General features: G+C 24.6%; 1 protein-coding gene across 1 annotated transcript in view; it reads right to left on the bottom strand.

Annotated features, from left to right (window-relative positions):
* The window catches only part of LOC117170745 (serine/threonine-protein kinase 11-interacting protein), a 98,680-nt gene extending 83,269 nt beyond the window's left edge, over positions 1-15,411 (bottom strand). Inside the window, exons 1-3 of the mRNA XM_033357776.1 lie at positions 14,456-15,411; positions 10,220-10,516; positions 9,955-10,148 (exon numbers count right to left, since the gene is read on the bottom strand). Coding sequence (XP_033213667.1) covers positions 9,955-10,148; positions 10,220-10,516; positions 14,456-14,921 — 957 coding nt within the window. The 5' untranslated portion in view covers positions 14,922-15,411. The remainder of the gene's footprint in view (positions 1-9,954; positions 10,149-10,219; positions 10,517-14,455) is intronic.
* Between the last annotated feature and the right edge of the window lie 5,485 nt (positions 15,412-20,896).

Genomic DNA, 20,896 nt, shown 5'->3' with positions numbered 1-20,896 from the left:
TAGTAAAAAAAATTATCCCAATACGTTAATTTCATCCAGAGGTAATGAAATGTAGAATGTGAGGGTTAAAAGTATTAAAAATAAACTTCACCATTAATTCTTCAGTTTGTACATTATTAAAATTCTATCTTATTTATCACCAACTTCAGTCTCTACCCGATTCCCCAATTTTCTCAATACTTTCATCTTTCCATTTTAATGCGGACTAAATCATTTAGTTATTCTCAGCAGTTGAATAATTTAATTTCAGTAATAGAATAATAATTAATTCATTACGAGGCGTCAATCATCGCCTAGAGAAAAAATTCCAATTTTCTAATCTTTTTATTTTAAAAGTATTAAGAATAAACTCCAATGTATATTTAAATGATTATTCTTTAGTCTGTAAATTATTAAAATTCTTATTTATTTATCAATTTTCAAAAAATAGAAGAAGTTTTAACCAAATAGTAGAAGTTTCAATAAAAAAACATTATTTTCTACCACGAAATGAAGAATTTTTTAAAAAATAGATGAATTTATATAGAGTAGTTTAATTTTTCACTAAAAAATATGAATTATTAATAAAAATTAGAATGTTTTAATTTTCATGCAAGCCAAATAGTAGAATTTTTAGCCAAAAAGATGACTTATCAACCAAGAAATTTAATTTTCCACCACAAAATGACGAATTTTCAACAAAATAGATGAATTTCTATAAAGCAGTTCAATTTTTAAATATAGATGAATTTTTATAAAATAGTTCAATTTTCAAAAATAGATGAATTTTCATAAAATAGTTAATTTCTTGAATATAGAAGAATTTTGATAAAATAGTTCAATTTTCAATTGAAAAAATATCAATTTTCAAAAAATAGAAGAATTTTTCACCAAATAGTAGAAGTTTCAATAAAAAGAATTATTTTTCTACCACAAAAAGACGAATTAAAAACAATAGATGAATTTGTATAAAGTAGATTAATTTTTCACTAAAAATAGATCAATTTTTAACCAAATAGTAAAATTTTTAACGAAAAAAATTAATTTTGCACCAAGCAGTTTAATTTTCTACCACAAAATGACGAATTTTCAACAAAATAGATGCGTTTTTATAAAATAGTTCAATTTTCAATTTGTTTAAATATCAAATTTCAACCAAAAGTATAATATTTTAATTTTCATTCAAACAAAATAGTTCGATTTTCAAAAAATAGATCAATTTTTAACCAAATAGTCGTAATTTGAACCAAAAAGATTATTTTTCTATCACAATGGGACGAATAAAAAAAAAATCATTTGTGTATAGTAGTTTAATTTTCTACTAAAAAATATCAATTTAAAAAAAAAATAGATAAATGTAAATCGAAATAGTATAATTTTCAACCAAAATGATTATTTTTCTACCACAAAAAGACGAATTTTCAACAAAATAAATGAACTTTCATGAAATCGTTTAATTTTTTACTAAAAAAATATCAATTTTCAACCAAAAATAGAATGTTTTTATTTTCATTCAACGAAAATAGTTCAATTTTCAACAAAATAGATCAATTTTAAGTCAAATTTGAGAAGTTTTAACCAAAAGGATGAGTTTTCAAACAAAAAGATTAACTTTCTACCACAAAATGACAAATTTTCCAACAAAATAGATGCATTTTTATAAAATAGTTCAATTGTCAATGTTCAAAAATATCAATTTTCAACCAAAAGTATAATAGTTTTATTTTCATTCAAACAAAATAATTCAATTCTCAACAAAATTGATGAATTTTTAAGCAAATAGCAGAAACTTCCACTAAAAAGATTAGTTTTCTATCACAAAAGGACGAATTAAAAAAAAAGTAAAACATTAATTTGTACAAAATCGTTTTATTTTTCACTAAAAAAATATCAGTTTTGAACAAAAAATAAAATATTATTTTCATGCAACCAAAATAGTTCAATTTTCAAAATTAGATGAATTTTTATAATATAGTTCAATTTTCAATTTAAGAAAAAAATCAATTTTCAACAAAATAGATCCATTTAGGCCAAATTGTAGAAGTTTGAACCAAAAGGATGCATTTTCAACCAAGAAGTTTAATTTTCTACCACAAAATAACAAATTTTCAACGAAATATATAAATTTTTACCCGAATAGTAGCATTTTTAACTAAAAAGATAAATTTTTAACCAAGAAGTTTAATTTTCTCCTACAAAATGACGAATTTTCAACGAAATAGATGAATTTTGATAAGATAATACAATTTTCAATTTAAAAAATATCAATTTTCAACAAAATAGATCAATGTAAATCCAAAAAGTAGAATTTTCAACTAAAATGATTAGTTTTCTACCATAAAAAGACGAATTGTCAACAAAATAGATGAATCTTTATAAAATCGTTTAATTTTTCACTAAAAAAATATCAATTTTCATCAAAAATACAATGTTTTAATTTTCGTGCAACCAAAATAGTTAAATTCTCAACAAAATAGATCAATTGTAAGCCAAATTTTAGAAGTTTTAACCAAAAGGATGAGTTTTCAACAAAGCTGATTAAATTTCTACCACAAAAAGACGAATTTTCAACAAAATAAATGAATTTTTATAAAATAGTTGAATTTTCAGCTAAAAAAATATCCATTTTTAACCCAAAATAGATTAATTATCAACAAAATAGATTAATTTTTAAGTAAATAGTAGAAGTTTCAACGAAAAAGATGAATTTTCAAAAAATAGTCATATTTGCAGCAAAATCGGAATTTTTTAAACCAATTAGTTGAATTGTTAACCAAAAAAGATAAATTCTCAAAGAACAATGTCGTAGTTGATCTTTTAACCAAAATAGATTTTAATTTTAATTCAAAAACAGTTAATTCAACAATAAAGGACGAATTTTCAAACAAAATAGATGACTTTTCAACCCAGAAGATTAATCTTTTACCACAAAAGGACGAATTTAAAAAAAAAAAAAGATCAATTTTTATAAAATAGTTCCATTTTCAATTTAAAAATATCAATTTTCAACCAAAAATATAATATTTAAATTTACATTTAATCAGAACATTCAATTTAAAAAAAAAACAGATGAATTTTAAACCAGATAGTAGAAGTTTCAACAAAAAAAGATTAATTTTCTACCGTAAAAGGACGTACTTTCAACAAAATAATTGTATTTGTGTAAAATAGTTAAATTTCCTGCTTAAAAATATCAATTTTCAACCAAAAATAGAATGTTTTAATTTGCACGTAACCAAAATAATTTAATTTTCAATAAAATAGATCAATTTTAATCCAAACAGTAGATTTTTAACGAAAAAGATGAATTTTGAACAAAATAGATGAATTTTGATCAAATAGTTGATTTTTCGACTAAAAAAATGTCAAATGTTAACCAAGAATAGAATGTTTTAATTTTCATGCAACCAAAATAGTTCAATGTTCAATCAAATAAATCAAATTTTTAACGAAATAGTACAATTTAAAAAAAAAGAGGAATTTTCTACCACAAAAGGGCGAATTTTCAAAAAAATATATGATTTTTGAACGGAATAGTTCAATTTTCAATCAACATGATAATAGTTTAATTTCAAGTCAAAAACATTATTTCTAAGCAAAACAAGTCAATTAAAATCATCGAATTTTCAACAAAATAGATGAATTTTGACCAAATAGTAGAAAAAAGATTAATGTTCTATCAGAAAAAGACGAATTTTTAACAAAATAGTGAAATTTTCAGCAAAATCGGTGCATTTTTAACCAAGAAGATTAATTTCCTACCACAAAAGAACGAATTTTCAACGAAATTTATTGTTTTTGAACAGAATAATTTTATTTTCACCTAAAAAATATGAATTTTCAACCAAAAATAGAATATCTGTAATTTTTAAAGTATTAAGAATAAACTCCAAGGTTTGTTTATTTAAACGATTATTCTTTAGTATGTAAATTATTAAAATTCTTATTTCTTTATCACATACTTCAGATTCTCTCCCCTATTCCCCAATATTCCCAAATTTGTCCTGTTTCCACTTCAATGCGAGCTAAATTATTGAATTATTTTCAGTAGTTAAATAATTAAATTACAAGAGTAGAATAGTTTTCCGCAGTTGAATAACTTTTAGTAAGAGTTGAATAAGTTTTAGCAAAGTTGCATTATTTTCAATAGTTGAATAATTTACAATAGTTAAATAATTTTGAATAATATTCAGCAGTTGAATTATTTTTAGCAGTTGAATAACTTACAATAATTGCATTATTTCAAACATCTTAATCTATTTCAGCAGTTGAATTTATGAAATTATTTTTATTTCTCGACTGAAACATTTTTCTTCGTTCAAAATTCCTTTATTTATTGCAAATAAATTGTTTAACCGAAAATTTAACTATTCCATTTTTGGTTGACATTTCTTCACTTTTAATTAAAATGTTACGTATTTTTTTAGAACATTTGTCTTTTCTAATAGGAAATTAATCTTTTTGGTAGAATTTTCAACTATTTGGTCAAAAATTCAGCGATTTTGCTAAAAATGTCACTATTTTGTTGAAAATTCGTCATTTTTTGGTAGAAAATAAATCTTCTTGGTTGAAAATTCATATTTCTGGTTCAAACTTCTTCTATTTTGTTAACAATTTATCTATTTTATTTTTTTAACTACTTTGGTTGAATGAAAATTAAAAAATTCTATTTTTGCTTGGAAATGGATATTTTTCAGTTGAAAATTAAACTATTTTTTTTCTTCGTAAAGAGTTTACTGTTTCGTTACAAATTTATCTGTTTTGTTGAAAATTGAATGATTTTAATTGATTTTGTTTTGTTTAAAATTAATGATTTTGACTGAAAATTAAACTATTCTATTTTCGATGGAAAATGAATATTTTTTAGGTGAAAATGAAAGTATTTTGTTAAAAAATCATAAATTTGTTTGAAAAATCGTTCTTTTGTGTTAGAAAATTAATCTTCTTGGTTAAAAATTCACCGATTTTGCTGAAAATTTCACTATTTTGTTGAAAATTTGTCATTTTGTGGTGGAAAATAAATCTTTTTGATCGAAAATTCATCTTTCTGGTTCAAACTTCTTCTATTTGGTTAAAAATTCATCTATTTTATTTTTTTAACTACTTTGGTTGAATGAAAATTAAAATATTCTATTTTTGGTGGAAAAAGAATATTTTTTTAGTTAAAAATTAAACTGTTTTTTTTTTTGTAAAGATTTTACTGTTTCTTTAAAAATTCATCTATCTTGTTGAAAATTGTATGATTTTAATTGATTTTGTTTTGTTTAAAATTAATGATTTTGACTGAATATTAAACTATTCTATTTTCGATGGAAAATGAATATTTTTTAGGTGAAAATGAAAGTATTCTGTTAAAAAATCTTGGTTAAAAATTCACCGATTTTGTTGAAAATTTCACTATTTTGTTGAAAAATCGTGTTCACTGGTAGAAAATTAATCTTTCTGGTTAATATGTCATCCTTTTGATTAAAACTTCTACTATTTAGTTAAAAATTCTCATATTTTTGGAAAATTCGACTATTTTAATTGATTTGTTTGATTAAAAATAATTTTTTGGACTTAAAATTAAACTATTATATCATTGGTTGAAAACTGATATTTTCCAGTTGAAAATTTAACTGTTCCGTTCAAAAATCATATATTTTGTTAAAAATTCGTCCTTTTGTTGTAGAAAAATGATCATTGTAGTAAAAAATTTTACTATTTGGTTAAAAATTGATCTATTTCATTGAAAATTGAACAATTTGGTTGCATGAAAATTAAAACATTCTATTTTTGGTTAAAATTTGACATTTTTTTAGTAGAAAAATCAACTATCTGATCAAAATTCATCTTTTTGTGGTATAAAATTAATCAGCTTGGTTGAAAAGTCATCTTTTTGGTAAAAAATTCTACTGTTTGGATTAAAATTCATCTATTTTGTTGAAAATTAACTTTTTTGTTTGAAACTTCTAATATTTGGTTAAAAATTCATCTGTTTTTTTTTTAAATCGAAATTTTCTGATTAAATTAAAATTAAAATCTTTTTTGGTTGAAACTTCTACTATTTGGTTAAAAACTCTTCTATTTTTGAAAATTGATATTTTTTAAATTAAAAATTGTACTAATTTTATCAAAATTAATCTATTCTGTGTTGGTTAAAAGTTCAACTACTACATTGTACTTTGAGAATTTATCTTTTTTGGTTAACAATTCAACTAATTGGTTATAAAAATTCCGATTTTGCTGAAAATATTACTATTTTTTGAAAATTCAGCACGAAAATTAAAACATTGTATTTTTGGTCGAAAATTGATATTATTTAGTAAAAAATTAACCGATTTTATAAAAATTCATCTATTTTTTGGAAAATTCGTCTTTTTGTGGTAGAAAATTAATCTTTTTGGTTAAAAATTCTACTATTTGGATTTACATTAATCTATTTTGTTGAAAATTGAACTATCTTGGTCTCATAAAAATGAAAATATTCTATTTTTGGTTGAAAATTGATATTTTTTAACAGAAAATTAAACTATTTTATACAAATTAATCTACTTTTTTCTTTTTTTGGAAATTCGTCCATTTTTTGTAGAAAAATAATTTTTTTAGTTAAACATTCTACTATTTGGTTAAAAATTCATCTGCTGTTTTAAATTTGATATTTTTAAATTTGAAAATTAAACTATTTTATAAAAATTCATCTATTTTTTGAAAATTGAACTATTTTGTTTGAATGATAATTAAAATATATTTTTGGTTGAAAATTGATATTTAAAAAAATTGAAAAATTTTGTAAAAATGCATCTATTTTGTTGAAAATTCGTCATTTTATGGTAGAAAATTAAACTTCTCGATTGAAAATTCATCTTTTTGTTTAAAAATTCTACTATTTGGTTAAAAACATCTATTTTGTTGAAATTTTATATATTTTGGTTGCATGAAAATATTCTGTTTTTGTTTAAAATTTAATATATTTTTCTTTTGATATTTAAACTATTTTATAAAAATTCATCTATTTTGTTGAAAATTCGTCATTTTGTGGTAGCAAATTAAACTTTTTGGTTGAAAATTATACCATTTGGCTTAAAATTGATTGATTTTTTTTTGAAAATTAAACTATTTTGGTCGCAGGAAAATGAAAATATTCTGTGTTTTGTTGAAAAGGGATATTTTTTAGTAGAAAATTAAACTACTTTCTACAAATTAATCTTTTTTTTTTATTTGTTCTTTTCCGGTGGAAAAATAATCTTTTTTTATTGAAACTTCTACTAGTTGGTTAAAAATTCTTCTATTTCTTGAAAATTGATATTTTTTAAATTGAAAATTGTACTATTTTATAAAAATTCATTTATTTCGTTGAAAATTTGTACTTTGTCGTTTAATTAGACTGTTTTTGAATTAAAATCTTAAGAAGGTAAAACGTTTGAAATCAAATTTAATATACAGGGTGGCCGAAAACATTTTTCCATTTAAAGTAATAAACAACAAATTAAAGCATTCAAAGTGGAACCCTTGAATTCCAAACTTTTAAAATTGAAGTTTAAAAGTTTTCAATTCAAAAATTGTGTATTCAAATGCTCAAAAATGTACACGTACCAAATGGGAGATACTAACACTTTTCAATTAAATAATGTTAAGTAAAATGCAAATAAACTGCAAATTTTAAAACTTTTATCAACTATAGAGTTCAAAGTTTCAGATTAAGTTCCAAAAATATAAATCCACGATAACATTTTCAATAGTCTAAATTAAAGAATTAAGCAATGAACTTTAAAATTTTTCAAAATTATATTATTTTAAGTAATTTAAAACTAGACACATTAAAAATTGAAAAATAATTTTTTTAACTTAACAGTTCTTAAATTATTTTTATTTTAAATAATCTAGGCATCCTTTAAAAGCTTTAAATTTTTATTTCAAAATCTTGAGAAATCTAGAAGTTGTTTTAAATTTTACCAAATTCAAAATTATTTTAAAATGTTTTTTCCTGAATTTTTAAATATATTTAAAAATGAATTGTATTTTTTCTATAACTTTTAGAAAATCCTGCAAATTAAAAAAGAAGAATTTATAAATAATAATAGAACACTTATTATTTGTAAAAGTATTAGAGTAATTTTAAGAGATATTTAGAAGTTGAAAAAAAATTCGAATTAAATTTAGAACTTGAAATAATTTTAAATACATGTAGCTGAATTTAAAATAAAATGTAGATTTTTGCAGATTTCAAACAAAAAATGTATAATTTTTGTAAGAAATTTGAAAGACTTCAAAAGAGTAAACAATTTTCTTAAGATTCTTAGGAAAATTGAAAATGATTTTTCACTCTGAAAAATTATTGTATCAGAAAGTTTAAGAAGATTTTAAGATATTTCAAAAATTATCAAAAAATATCACGGAAGATTTTAATGATTTTTTTTTTTAATTTGTTTTTTAACACACTTCATTTAAATTTAATAATTTCACTTCGAAATTAAGCACTTTTTAAATAGATTAATTAAAATTTTTACGCTAAAAGTTAAAAAGTTCTTCGAAAATCTAAAGATTCAAAGCTTTCTATATAAAACAATTTAGACTTTATTATGGATTTATTTTTTAAGTTGTAAATAGTAAAATGCACGTTTAAATTTCTTACTGGCTAAAAAAAATTAAAAGAAGTAATATATTAATAAATTTATTGATTCAATTTAATATGAAAAATAATATAAAGGAAGACCTGAAATTCTGAATTAAAAATATATTAATGATGAATCATGAAAATTGTTATTTAAAAATAAAATGATCGGAATAAATGATTTTTAATTTCAATCCATATGAAGACTTTTGGATTGAAACAGTTACAATTTGGAAATTCTCACATTTTGAACCATTTTTTAACTAATTTATTTATTTATAATTAAAGTTGATAAAACAAAACTGTTTTTTTATCAAAAAGTTTCCACTTCAAATTTTTTAAATTTTCAACTGTTTAAATCTTCAAAACTGCACTTTCTTTATTTAAAAAACTGTTAAAATCGAACTTGGGCAGATTTTTCTTCTCAAAATTCGTAAAATTCCCGGTTTCCCGGTCCAGCGGCCACCCTGTTTTTTATTTTTAAAAATCTTCGATTTTAAAAACTTCTAATTTTTTAAGCCTTTAAACTGCATCTTAAAATTCTATAAATTAAAATATATGCTTTTAAAAATTAAAATGGTAAAATGCACGTTTAAATTTCTCACTGGCTAAAAAAATTCATAGAAATAATATATTAATAAATTTATTGATTCAATTTAATATGAAAAATAATATAAAGGAAGACCTGAAATTCTGAATTAAAAATATATTAATGATGAATCATGAAAATTTTTATTTAAAAATAAAATTATCGGAATAAATGATTTTTAATTTCAATCCATATGAAGACTTTTGGATTGAAACAGTTACAATTTGGATATTCTCACATTTTGAACCATTTTTTAACTAATTTATTTATTTATAATTAAAGTTGATAAAACAAAACTGTTTTTATCATCAAAAAGTTTCTACTTCAAATTTTTTAAATTTTCAACTGTTTAAATCTTCAAAACTGCACTTTCTTTATTTAAAAAACTGTTAAAATCGAGCTTGGGCAGATTTTTCTTCTAAAAATTCGTAAAAATCCCGGTTTCCCGGTCCAGCGGCCACCCTGTTTTTTATTTTTAAAAATCTTCGACTTTAAAAACTTCTAATTATTTAAGCCTTTAAAACTGCATTTTAAAATTCTATAAATTAAAATATATGCTTTTAAAAATTAAAAATCTAAAATAGAAAATTTTGAAAGTAAAAGATTTTCGAATTAAGCATTCTAAACTGATGATGTAATAATTTATAAAAATCACAAATTGGAAAATTATTTAAAAAACGATTGAAATCAAAGTAGGAGAAAATTTTTATTGTAAAAATTTTGTAAAATTGCCATTAAATAAAAATTCACTGTCATTATACGATCTAGAAAAATAAAAAATAAATATTCTTACCTTACTGCTACTCAAACATGGATGCAAATGTTTTAAAGAAAGCAATCTGTGGTTAGGATGATAAGATAAGGGATTGCCCTCTAGTGAGACCCACAAAAGTCCCGACATCGATTCCAAGGGCCACAAATTATAATGCTCAGTCAGACAATTGTAGGATAAATCCAACTCGACCAAATTTTCAAGTCCTTGCAATCCTAAAATATTATCACAAGATTAATAATAAATATCAATTAAATGCAAATTTCCCACGAATTTTAAAATTTACCATTTATATTCTCGATGTAATTGTTCTTCAGTATTAATTTTTGTAAAGTGTGGAAGGTTGCCTTGTGAAAAGGTGGGACAGCCTCTAATTTATTGTAGCCTAAATTAACGTACTTCAAGCTTGGCAAGCAATCGAGCTCGGGAGCTTTCGATATCAGATTGTGACTCAAATCCAACATTTGCAACCAGGGAGTGAGCTCAAGAGATTTATCCAATCCACACAAAGCATTGTATGTCAAGGAGAGTCGATTTAAAGAATTCCATACAAATCCAACGCCAGCGTCTCCCCCACAAGCGGCTGTAAAAATTATTTGTTTTTTATTTTATTTATCAAATTTATTACCCAAATCTATCAATTATAAAAAAATATATTTATATCAGAGTTGGGCAAAATCAAATTCTATTCTAGATTTAGCAAGTGATTTTAGTATTGTGAAATCTTAATTTATATAAAATGTGTCATACAAATATGCTTCTCATTAAAAAAAAAAAATTATTTACGTTTTTTATCATATTTATTAATGCATTTTCAACAAAAAAAAATAATTTCCAAAAATGAGAGTTTAATTTTTAATCCCATAGTTGAATTATCAAACTACAAAGATGAATTTTCAATTTAAAAAATAGTTGCATTTTTAACCAAATGGTTCAATCTTTCAGTAAAAATGGCGAATTTTTTGGAAAAGAGTTCAATGTTCAACCAAGAAAGATGAACTTTCAACCAATAGATTTTCTACCAAAAAATACGATTTTTCTACCGAATAGTAGAATTTTCAACAATAATAAAATTAATTTTTAACGAAATAGTTGAATTTAAACCTGCACAGTTAAACTTTCAATGAAATAGATGAATTTTTTACCTAGTGATTGAATTTTAAATTTATAAATAAAAAATGCAAAACCGAAACTGGAATAATAATTTTCTACCAAAGTAGTTTAAATTTCAACCAAAAATATGAATTTTCAAATATGTAATTTTTATTCAAATAGACGAAGTTTCTACCAAAAAGATGAATTTTCAACAAAATATACGAACTCTCAACTAAAAAAGATCAATTTTTAATTTAAAATATGAATTTTTAACCAAAAATGGAAATTACATTTTCAGGGCAGAAAATTAATGCAAAAAAATACGAATTTTTAGCAAAATAATTTAAGTTGCAATCAAATAGAAAAAATTTTCCAGAAATACATGAATTTTCAAGCAAATAGTTGAATTTTCGACTTAAAAAAGATGAATGTTCAACCAAAAATAGAATATTTATATTTTTCACATTAACAAAAAATACGTTTTCAGCCAAAAATATGATTTTTCAACCAAAAAAAAGCAACTTTTGTCCAAAAAAATTAATTTTTAATCCAAAAGAACGAATTTTCTACCCGAAAAGACGAAATTAAAAAAAAAATGATTTATCGATGAAAAAGATAACCAGTCCCGTTTTCGACAATTAATTATTTTCATCTACTACTTGTTTTAAAAAATCGGCAGTTTTCACCAATTTTGAATCCAAAAAATGCTAATTTTCAACGAAATAGTTAAATTTTCAAGTTAAAAAGAGAAACTCTCTAAAAAAAATTAAAAAAGATATATTTTCTACTAAAGAAGATGAATTTTCAACAAAACACATACATTTTTCTACTTAATAGTTGAATTTTAAAGTTATAAATAAAAAAATTTCAACCAACAATATAATAATAATTGCATATACAAAGTGGTTTAAATTTCAACAAAAAATATGAATTTTCAAAAAAGGTTATTTCCAATTAAATAGTTTAATTTTGTACAAAAATAGTTGAAGTTTAAAACAAAAAATACGAATTTTCAACAAAATAGTTCTATCCTTATCCAAACCAGATTAATTTTTCAAACTTTTCAACCGAAACGGATACATTTTTAACCAAAAACATTAATTTTCTACCAAAAATACGAATTTTCAACGAAATACATGAATTTTCAAGCAAACAGTTGAATTTTCAACCTAAAAAAGAGAAACTTTCAACCAAAAATAGAATATTTATCATTTTCACTTTAAAAAAATTAATTTTCAACCAAAAATATGATTTTTCAACCAAAAAAAAGCAACTTTTGTCCAAAACAATGAATTTTTAATCCAAAAGGACGAATTTTCTACTCGAAAAGACGAAGTTAAAAAAAATTGATTTATCGATAAAAAAGATAACCTTTCCCGTTTCCCACACTTGGGTACTTTTACCTACTACTTATTTTAAAAAATCTGTTAATTTTCACCAATTTTTAATCCAAAAATGATCATTTTCAACGAAATAGTTAAATTTTCAAGTTAAAAAGACAAGCTCTCTACAAAAGAGTCAAGAAGATTTATTTTCTAATAAAAAATACGATTTCTTAACAAAACACATACATTTCTTACCGAATAGTTGAATTTTTAATTTATAAATAAAAAAATTTCAACCAATAATAGAATAATAATTTTATATACAAAGTAGTGCATTGTAAACAAAATAGTTTAATTTTAAACTAAAAGAGACCAATTTGTAACTAAATAGTTCTATTTTGAATTAAAAAGATTAATTTTCAACCAAAAAGGATATTAATACATTTTTATTTAAAAAAAATAATAGTTTGGAATCAAACTCATGAATTTCTAATTAAAGTGATGAATCTTCACCTGGAATAGTTAAATTTTTAACTATAAACATATATTTTCAAACAAGAAGACAAATTTTTTAACAAAAAAGATGCTTTTTCAATGAAATACATAAATTTTCATCAAAATAGTTTAATTTTCAACTAAAAGAGGTACATTTGTAACTAAATAGTTCCATTTTGATTTAAAAAAGATCAATTTTCAACCTAAAATTGAATATTTAAATGTTCATTTAAAAAAATACATTGTTGGCAAAACGAATGAATTTTTAACTATAATCTTTGACTGAAATAGTTAAGTTTTACAACAAAAGATGAATATTTAACTTTAATTGTTAAATTTTTTACCAAAAAGCTAAATTTACAAATAAAATTATGAATATTAAATGCAAAACTTGAATTTTTAACTAAAAATACGCATTTTCTGACAAGAAGGTTAATTTTCTACCAAAAAGAGGAGTTTTCAACAAAATACATGAATTTTCAATTAGAAAATCAACTAAAAACGATATTGTTAAATTTTAATTTCAAAAAAATAATATTTTGGAATAAAACTGATGAATTTCTAACTAAAATTATGAATCTTCAAGTGGAATAGTTGAATTTTTAACTATAAAGATGAATTTTCAAAGAAAAAGATACATTTTTTTTACCAAAAAAGTAGCTTTTTCAATAAAATACTTGAATTTTCAACAAAATAGTTGTATTTTTAATTAAAGAAGATTAATTTTCAACCAAAAATTGAATATTTAAATTTTCATTTTAAAAACTTATAATTTTGACCAAACTGACGAATTCTTAACTAAAATGATGAGTCCTTAACTGGAATAGTTAAATTTTATAACAAAAAGATTAATATTTAACTGCAATAGTTTAATTTTGAAACGAAAAAATGCATTTTCAAACAAGAAGATTAATTATCTACTAAAATAGAGGAATTTTCTACAAAATGCATGAATTTTCAACTAAAAAATCAACCAAAAACTGAATTGTTAAAGTTTCATTAAAAAAATAAAATAATAATAACGTGGAACCAAACTGATGAATTTTCTAACTAAAATGATAAATCTTTAACTGGATTGGTTGAATTTGAAAACAAAAATATGAATTTTCAACTAAAATTATGAATCTTAAATTCTAATAAACCTATAAGTTGAATTTTTAACTGAAAAGAATTTTCGGCCAAAAAGATTCATTTCTACCACAAAAGACAAATTTTCATCCAATATGATAGAATTTTCAATTGGAATAGTACTTCCATTGTCAGTTTAAAAATAATAACTTTCAAAATAAAAATTGATTTTTAAAAAATAGTTACATTTTTAAAGTAATGAACTCTCAACCAAAAAACTTAATTTTCAAAAAAGAAGATAAATTTTTTACCAAAAAAGCGAATTTTCAACAATATAGATGAATTTTCAACTGAAAAAGATAAATTGTCAACAACAAAGGAATTCAAAACCCTGTTTTTAAATCTGAATAAATAAATAAAACTTTTCAGTAGCAAGATTTAGCTATATATTCAAATTTTAGAAAACTGTTTAAAACAATAATAAAAAATGTCCAATTTTGAAAATTAAAAAAAAATTTTTTGATTAGAAATAATCTTACCTAGCAAATCACCAAGACTGGCAACCCCTCTTCCTCCAGCGCAAATAACACACTCCAATTGTCCCCGGATACTTTGGATTCCCTTGGTCGATTCTATACAAACTTTCTGCAACTCCAAATATTTCAAGTGTCGAAACTTGTTAATGTCAATCTCAACTTTGGCATCGCTCAAGTTGCAAGTGATCTTGAGTCCAATCGTTTTCTGCACAAAATCGTGCAGAAACTTGATATCCCTGAAAATGTCGTTCTTCGAGCTATTGCAGACTTGAAAAGAGCTTTCGATATCTTCAGCTTCATTGACTATTTTGTGAAAAAATTCATTGAGGTTATGTAGGAGAGTTGTGGACAAAGAGAGCTTACTGGTGCCATTCAAGACTTTGTCACCGTTTTGACGCAGCAATTTCGCCAACTCGACAATTTCCTGGGTTCCAGGCATTGTCGCAGGATTGCTTGACATCTCTGACATGTTTCAGTGTCTCACCAAAAATCTTCATTCCTTCATTCGTTTCTCTGCTCGATGACATTGGATCGGATCATTCTTACACATTGGAGGAATATATGCAACTTTCTAAAGTCCTGGTGACTCATCTCCTCGCTTTTCGCCGAGCCAAAACCCAAAACCAAACGTCAGTATGGCCAGAATCAACTGTATGAAGAATGAACAAACTCAACAATCATCATCATGTAGGAAAATAATATTTACGAAAACAAGTTCGGCTGTGTTCGGCCAATAGTGAATTCTATTCAATTCGGAACCAATCGGAGCAGGTGCACTTATTGTTGTGTTTATGCATACACAGTCGCATCATATCAAATTCTTGTTAGGAGTCGGTTATTATTTAGAGTAAACGTCATACAGTTACGTTTTTGAACACAACAGTTTAATTATGCGTATTTCATTTGATAAATGAGACGAAACTTGTACATGAAACGTCAGTGGTGTAAAGAAAAACAACCCGAGTTGGGAACGTATCAGCCCTGTGCATCTGTAAACAAAATGGCGATCCCTTAGTGTCCTATGTTGGTTAGTTCTAAATATCTTCAGTGCGGCGCTAGTTGCCCCACCACTCCCTGTTTTTGCATTCTAAGCAATGGGAGTAGACCACTTTATTTTTATTTTTTAATAAATAAACCGTTATTTTCGTTAAAAAAATATTGAAATGAAAAGAATGTTACTTATTTTATATTCCAAAATAATATTCCAAACAATGTATACAAATGCTAATGGAAAATATGAATTGAAACTTCACCCAATAAACTTGATAAAGTAGAATATTACATTTTAATTTGAATAAAAAGTTAAATATAATCCTTTTTATATCTAAAAACGCAGTGAATAATATTTATACCAATAAAATATGTAAATGTTTTTGTGAACAAATTTTTAATAGTATAGAAATTTAAACTTAATATTTGAGGGTTTAGCGAGTACTTACGCTATTGAATATAATGAGAAAAATGTAATTCAAATTAAATTAAATTTTTATTCAAGGCCATATAAAATAAGAATATGTAAAGAATATCAAAAATAGTTTATTCAATAATTTAAATTGTGGCGAAAAAAACATTTTTTCCGAGGAACAAATAGAAATTATAATTTTATAAAACGTTCAAGATGTGAATATAATCAATGTTTTAACATATTTGCTTTAAATACTTAGAAGGATTTAATGATGAAAGAGAGCAATTAAAGAAATATATTATTTTATTTTTCACTGATTCCCAGCGGGCACAAAGTTTGGCGAAGTCTTTACGACATCGTTACGACATCTTTACGACAACTTTACGATATCCTATGTCCATGTCGTTTAGGTGTCTTTACGATATCGTAAATAAGTCGTATGATCTGACGATGTCTTTACGATATCGCAAAGACATAGAAACGACATGGACATAGGATGTCGTAACGATGTCGTAAAGACGTCGCCAAATTTTATGCCCACTGGGTTATTAAATAAAATGGTTTAGAATGTAAATTTAGTTAAATTCAATAAGAAATACATTATATCTATTATATATTCATAAGCGAGAGTATTCACATGGTAAGTTTAAACTTAGTATTATTCAAATTTTTCTCCAGGATTTTTTTACATTCCATTAATAATATTGTTAATTTGTTTTCGACACTAAACTTTAAGAATCATATTTTACTTTTCATTCAAATTCATATCTTAGATATATTACACTTTTCCAAGGTTATTGTACGACCATATAAATCATATTTTGTTTTTGGTATTCATAAAAAATGATTGGAAAAGTATTCTGAAATGTTAAATGAGTAACATTGTTTTAATTTCAAGACTTTTTTGCATGGAAATAATATTTTTTTAACTAAAAAATTAAAAAAGTGATTTAGTCCCATTGCTTCCTACGTAAAAACAGGGAGTGATGGGATAACTAGCGCCGCGCTGGAGATATTAGCAACTAATCAACTTAGGACAGTTGCGGGGTCAAGTTAAATTCTGAACTATAGAGAGATGCACAGGGCTGAAAGTATATAGAGTTCTTAAATTCCTGAGAATTTAAGTTCAGGTTATATAACCGAGAATGTGACAGAATTTAGGAGAGTTTAAGAAGTTATGATTTTTAACAATATTTTTATTCTTCAGGTTATATCAACGTTATAGAATATTTTATAAGAGGAATAAAACAGTGTTGTATATACAAATTTAAAATGTTCAAATGTATTCATTTATTAAAAAAAAGTTGTACTTTATAAGATAACTCTTTAACAAAATACTGGAATTTTCAACAAAATAATTGAATTTTTAACATTCAATTTTAAAACAAAAAATATGACTGTTCAACAAAAAAATAATTTTCCACGAAACTGATGCATTTTTACGAAAAAAAAGGAAATTTCAAACTAAAAAATTATTTTCTACGACAACAAAAAACGCGAATTTTCTTACTAAAAAACATCAAACTGAAAAAAATGGAAAAGTTACATTTTCTGTAAAAAATGAATTCTAAAAAAAAGAAGTATTTTCGACTAAAGAGTTAAATTTTCAACTAGACATAAGCCTTCAATAAAAAAAATGCACAATGTAGTTTAACTTTGACCCAAGTAGTTTAATTTTAAATTAAAAAGATTACTTTTCAACAAAATAATTAAACTTTTAACCAACGAGATAACTTTTCAAGTTAAAATATACATTTTTAACCAAAAAGTTGCATTTCCATACAAAAAATGAAATTTCTCCTATAACATATAAAGCTTTAAATCAAAAAGATAAATTTTCAAAAAAATAGTTGAATTTTCTGTTAAAAAAGATTTTAGTTGAGTTTTCATGATCAAACTATGAATTTTTCAACAAGAAATAATTTTCTACCAGAAAAATTGAATTTTCAATTCAAAACGACGAATTTTCAACCAATAAGGATGACTTTTGAACAAAATTGTGGAATTCTTTAGCAAATAGTTGCATTTTTATCAAAGAAATATGAAATTTATCTTAAAGCAGACGAATTTTTTATTACAAAAAAACTTGAGTTTTCATACAAAAAAGATTCCAGTTAACTCAAAAACATCAAAAATTGAATTTTTCTAACAAAAATATAAGTTTTTATAAAAGAAATTGAATTTTCAATGCAAAAAGACGAATTTGTTAACCAAAAAGGATGAATTTTTAACAAAATAGTTCAATTCTCTACCAAATAGTTGCATTTTTATCCAAAAGAGATCAATTTTGTACTAAAACAGATGAATTTGTAATAAAAAACAAATTTTTTGAAAAAGTGCAACATTTATTCAGAACATCTTTCAGTTCATTTTGCAACAAAAAATATAAATTTAAAAAAAAATTAAATTTAAAAAAAAATTAAATTTTCTACGAAATAGTTGAGTTTTCAAAAAAATAATATAATAGCTTAATTTCTAACCAAACAGTTGCATTTTTATCAAAACAATAATTCATTTCTGCTAAAGCAGGTAAACTAAAAAATAAAAAAGACAAACTTAAAAAAAAGAGTTGAATTTTCAAACGAAATTTAACGAAAAAATTAAATTTTCTATTAATTAAAATAAATGCTGAGATTCTTATAAATTCCCAGAGAATTTGTTTCTCAGTTATATTCTCGGTAATATTCTCATTCTCGTTACTGTTCTGAAAGTAATATAACCGGCCCAGAACTCTAAACGTATACCACTCCTGTTTACTGGTCGCCAGCCAGCAGATAACTCATTAGAGTAAAAGAGGCAGAGAGCGGAAACTTAAAAGAAAAGGACACTCTATCTCTTTTACTCTTATAACTTTTTCTGCTGGCTGGCGGCCAGTGACAGGCGTGTAAATACACCCTCAGTCCACCCATGATCCAACAAAGTATGGTCCTGCCAGGCGGAAGTAAAAAAAGTCAACTAATCAGATTCGGCACCCTAGGGCACCCGACCTTTCTGACATCTTGGATTGAGTGCGGCAGTTGGCTTCCCCTTCCATTCGCGCCAATGCAGTGAGTATGGTGGGGGGCGTCGGTTCACTCCAAGTTGAACGTATTTGAGTGTATTTGAGCATCGAATTGGCGGGAACGTGGTTTGTTGGATCATGGTCCAGGCAAAGATATTAGGTCCTAGATTCGGCTTGGGTCAGTGGTGGGGGTGGCCGATATATATATCTAACTACATTTTCGATCATATCGAGGTGCTGCCCTCTTCAACTTTTCGCCGTTTCTATGGCAACCGCGACTTTTTATAATTAGTGGAATTTTAAATTGCACGGTTTTAATATATTTGCGATCTTAAACATTGAAATTGAGTAATTATTATGAACAGAAATTACACGAATTTTATGATTTGAAAATGTGTTTTGATAGAGTTGATGAATTAAAAACTCAAGCCGTAATATTTGTTAAATTTTGAATATGCCTCAAGTATAACCTGATAAATTAAAATTATTTAATTTTGAACCTTTTGATTTAAAAATTGAAATGCAGAATTCTAAATATTTGTTTTTGGGGATTATCTTATTTTGGAGGCCATTAATTTAAGCCTAATCCAGTTAGAAAGCTTACAGTTGTCAATGTTACGACATTGAACCCTTAAATTCAACACCAATTTAAAATTGAATGGTACTCTTTTTAAATGTTTACGATTTGATTGTTAAGTTCAGAAATTTTTTGTAATAGTTCTGTGAATTTCTAAAATTAATTTAAGTTATTTTCAGGATTGCGGTTTAAAAATGTAATTACCTCAGATATTAAAACAACAAAATACTAAATTAATGTTGCTAAACTTAAGGCCTGGTCTGGGCAAAAAAAAAAACGAAATCCTAGAAGAACGGAAATAGCTCATATTTAAACGTAAGAAGATACCGCGTTTTATCACAAGTGTAGAAATACTACTAAACACGATTAATCGGTTTATTGTCATCTAAAACTGAGTTAACTTTTCCGTCTCCTCTATAATCGTATATCAGTCGTATATATTTCAATGGATGTACTGAACAAGTCAAATCTATTCGCACTTTATAAGGACTTCTGGTTCCGGACCACGGTCGTATATACAGGTCCCGAAACTCCCGAAACTCCCGGGAGTGGGGGTACCATCATTACTGAAGCCCTCTTGTTTCTCCTGATTGCCGCTGAGCCGGAAAGCGCTGCGATTGAGTAGTATGTACAGCTGTTCTTCCGTTTCGTACACGTGTTCTTAACCTAACGCGCGATATGCCCGCTAACGTAAAATATTGTTGTGTTGTTGTTGAAAATGCCCTGGAATTGTGCAGTGCCAAACTGCTCAACAAATAAACATGATTCAAAAGAGAACCGATCTACATTCAAAGTACCAACCGGACTGATAAATGATTGGAGTACTGCGATACCGGGATTTAATAAATTATGGAGATCTTTGCAAAGACTATGTGATAAACATTTTCCTGATGATGCAGTCATCAGAGAAAAGATTGTTTACGACAAAAGTGGGAAAGTAATATTACAAGTAAGTATTATTTTTCAAGTTACCTGTAGGATAATTTTATCGTTGTGCACACAGATCCGTCATTTTTTGACGGATTTTAATTTTGTAGTCCGGCATTTATTAATGCATTTATTAATATTATTTAAAACAATATTTACTACCAAAAAACTTCAAAAAGTTCAAATCGAAGTTCTGTTATCTGTATTTGACTATTGATATTATTATTTATTGTCCAATAACTATGGAGCGATCTAACCTCGAAATGTAATTTAAAAGAAAATCGAGACATCGAGTTATTCAGGAATTCTGATTCGAATCGAAGGTACTTTTTGTGTATTTATAACTTAATATCCCTTATTTTATGATTAAATAATAAAATTATGTTCTATTTTTCCAAAACAGCAAACATATAAAATCGGAGCAGAAAGTTTCTTATTGATACAAAAAATTGACAAACTAGAAAGTTAACTCTGATAATTGACACGTAAATTTGGAAGATAATTCTTTACAATTTTAGTTTAAAAACAAAAACT

Source organism: Belonocnema kinseyi, chromosome 4 (genome assembly GCF_010883055.1).
Source record: "Belonocnema kinseyi isolate 2016_QV_RU_SX_M_011 chromosome 4, B_treatae_v1, whole genome shotgun sequence".
Taxonomy (NCBI): Eukaryota; Metazoa; Arthropoda; class Insecta; order Hymenoptera; family Cynipidae; genus Belonocnema; species Belonocnema kinseyi.
Note: the sequence above shows the minus strand (reverse complement) of the source record. Positions and strands in the feature narration are given on the sequence as shown.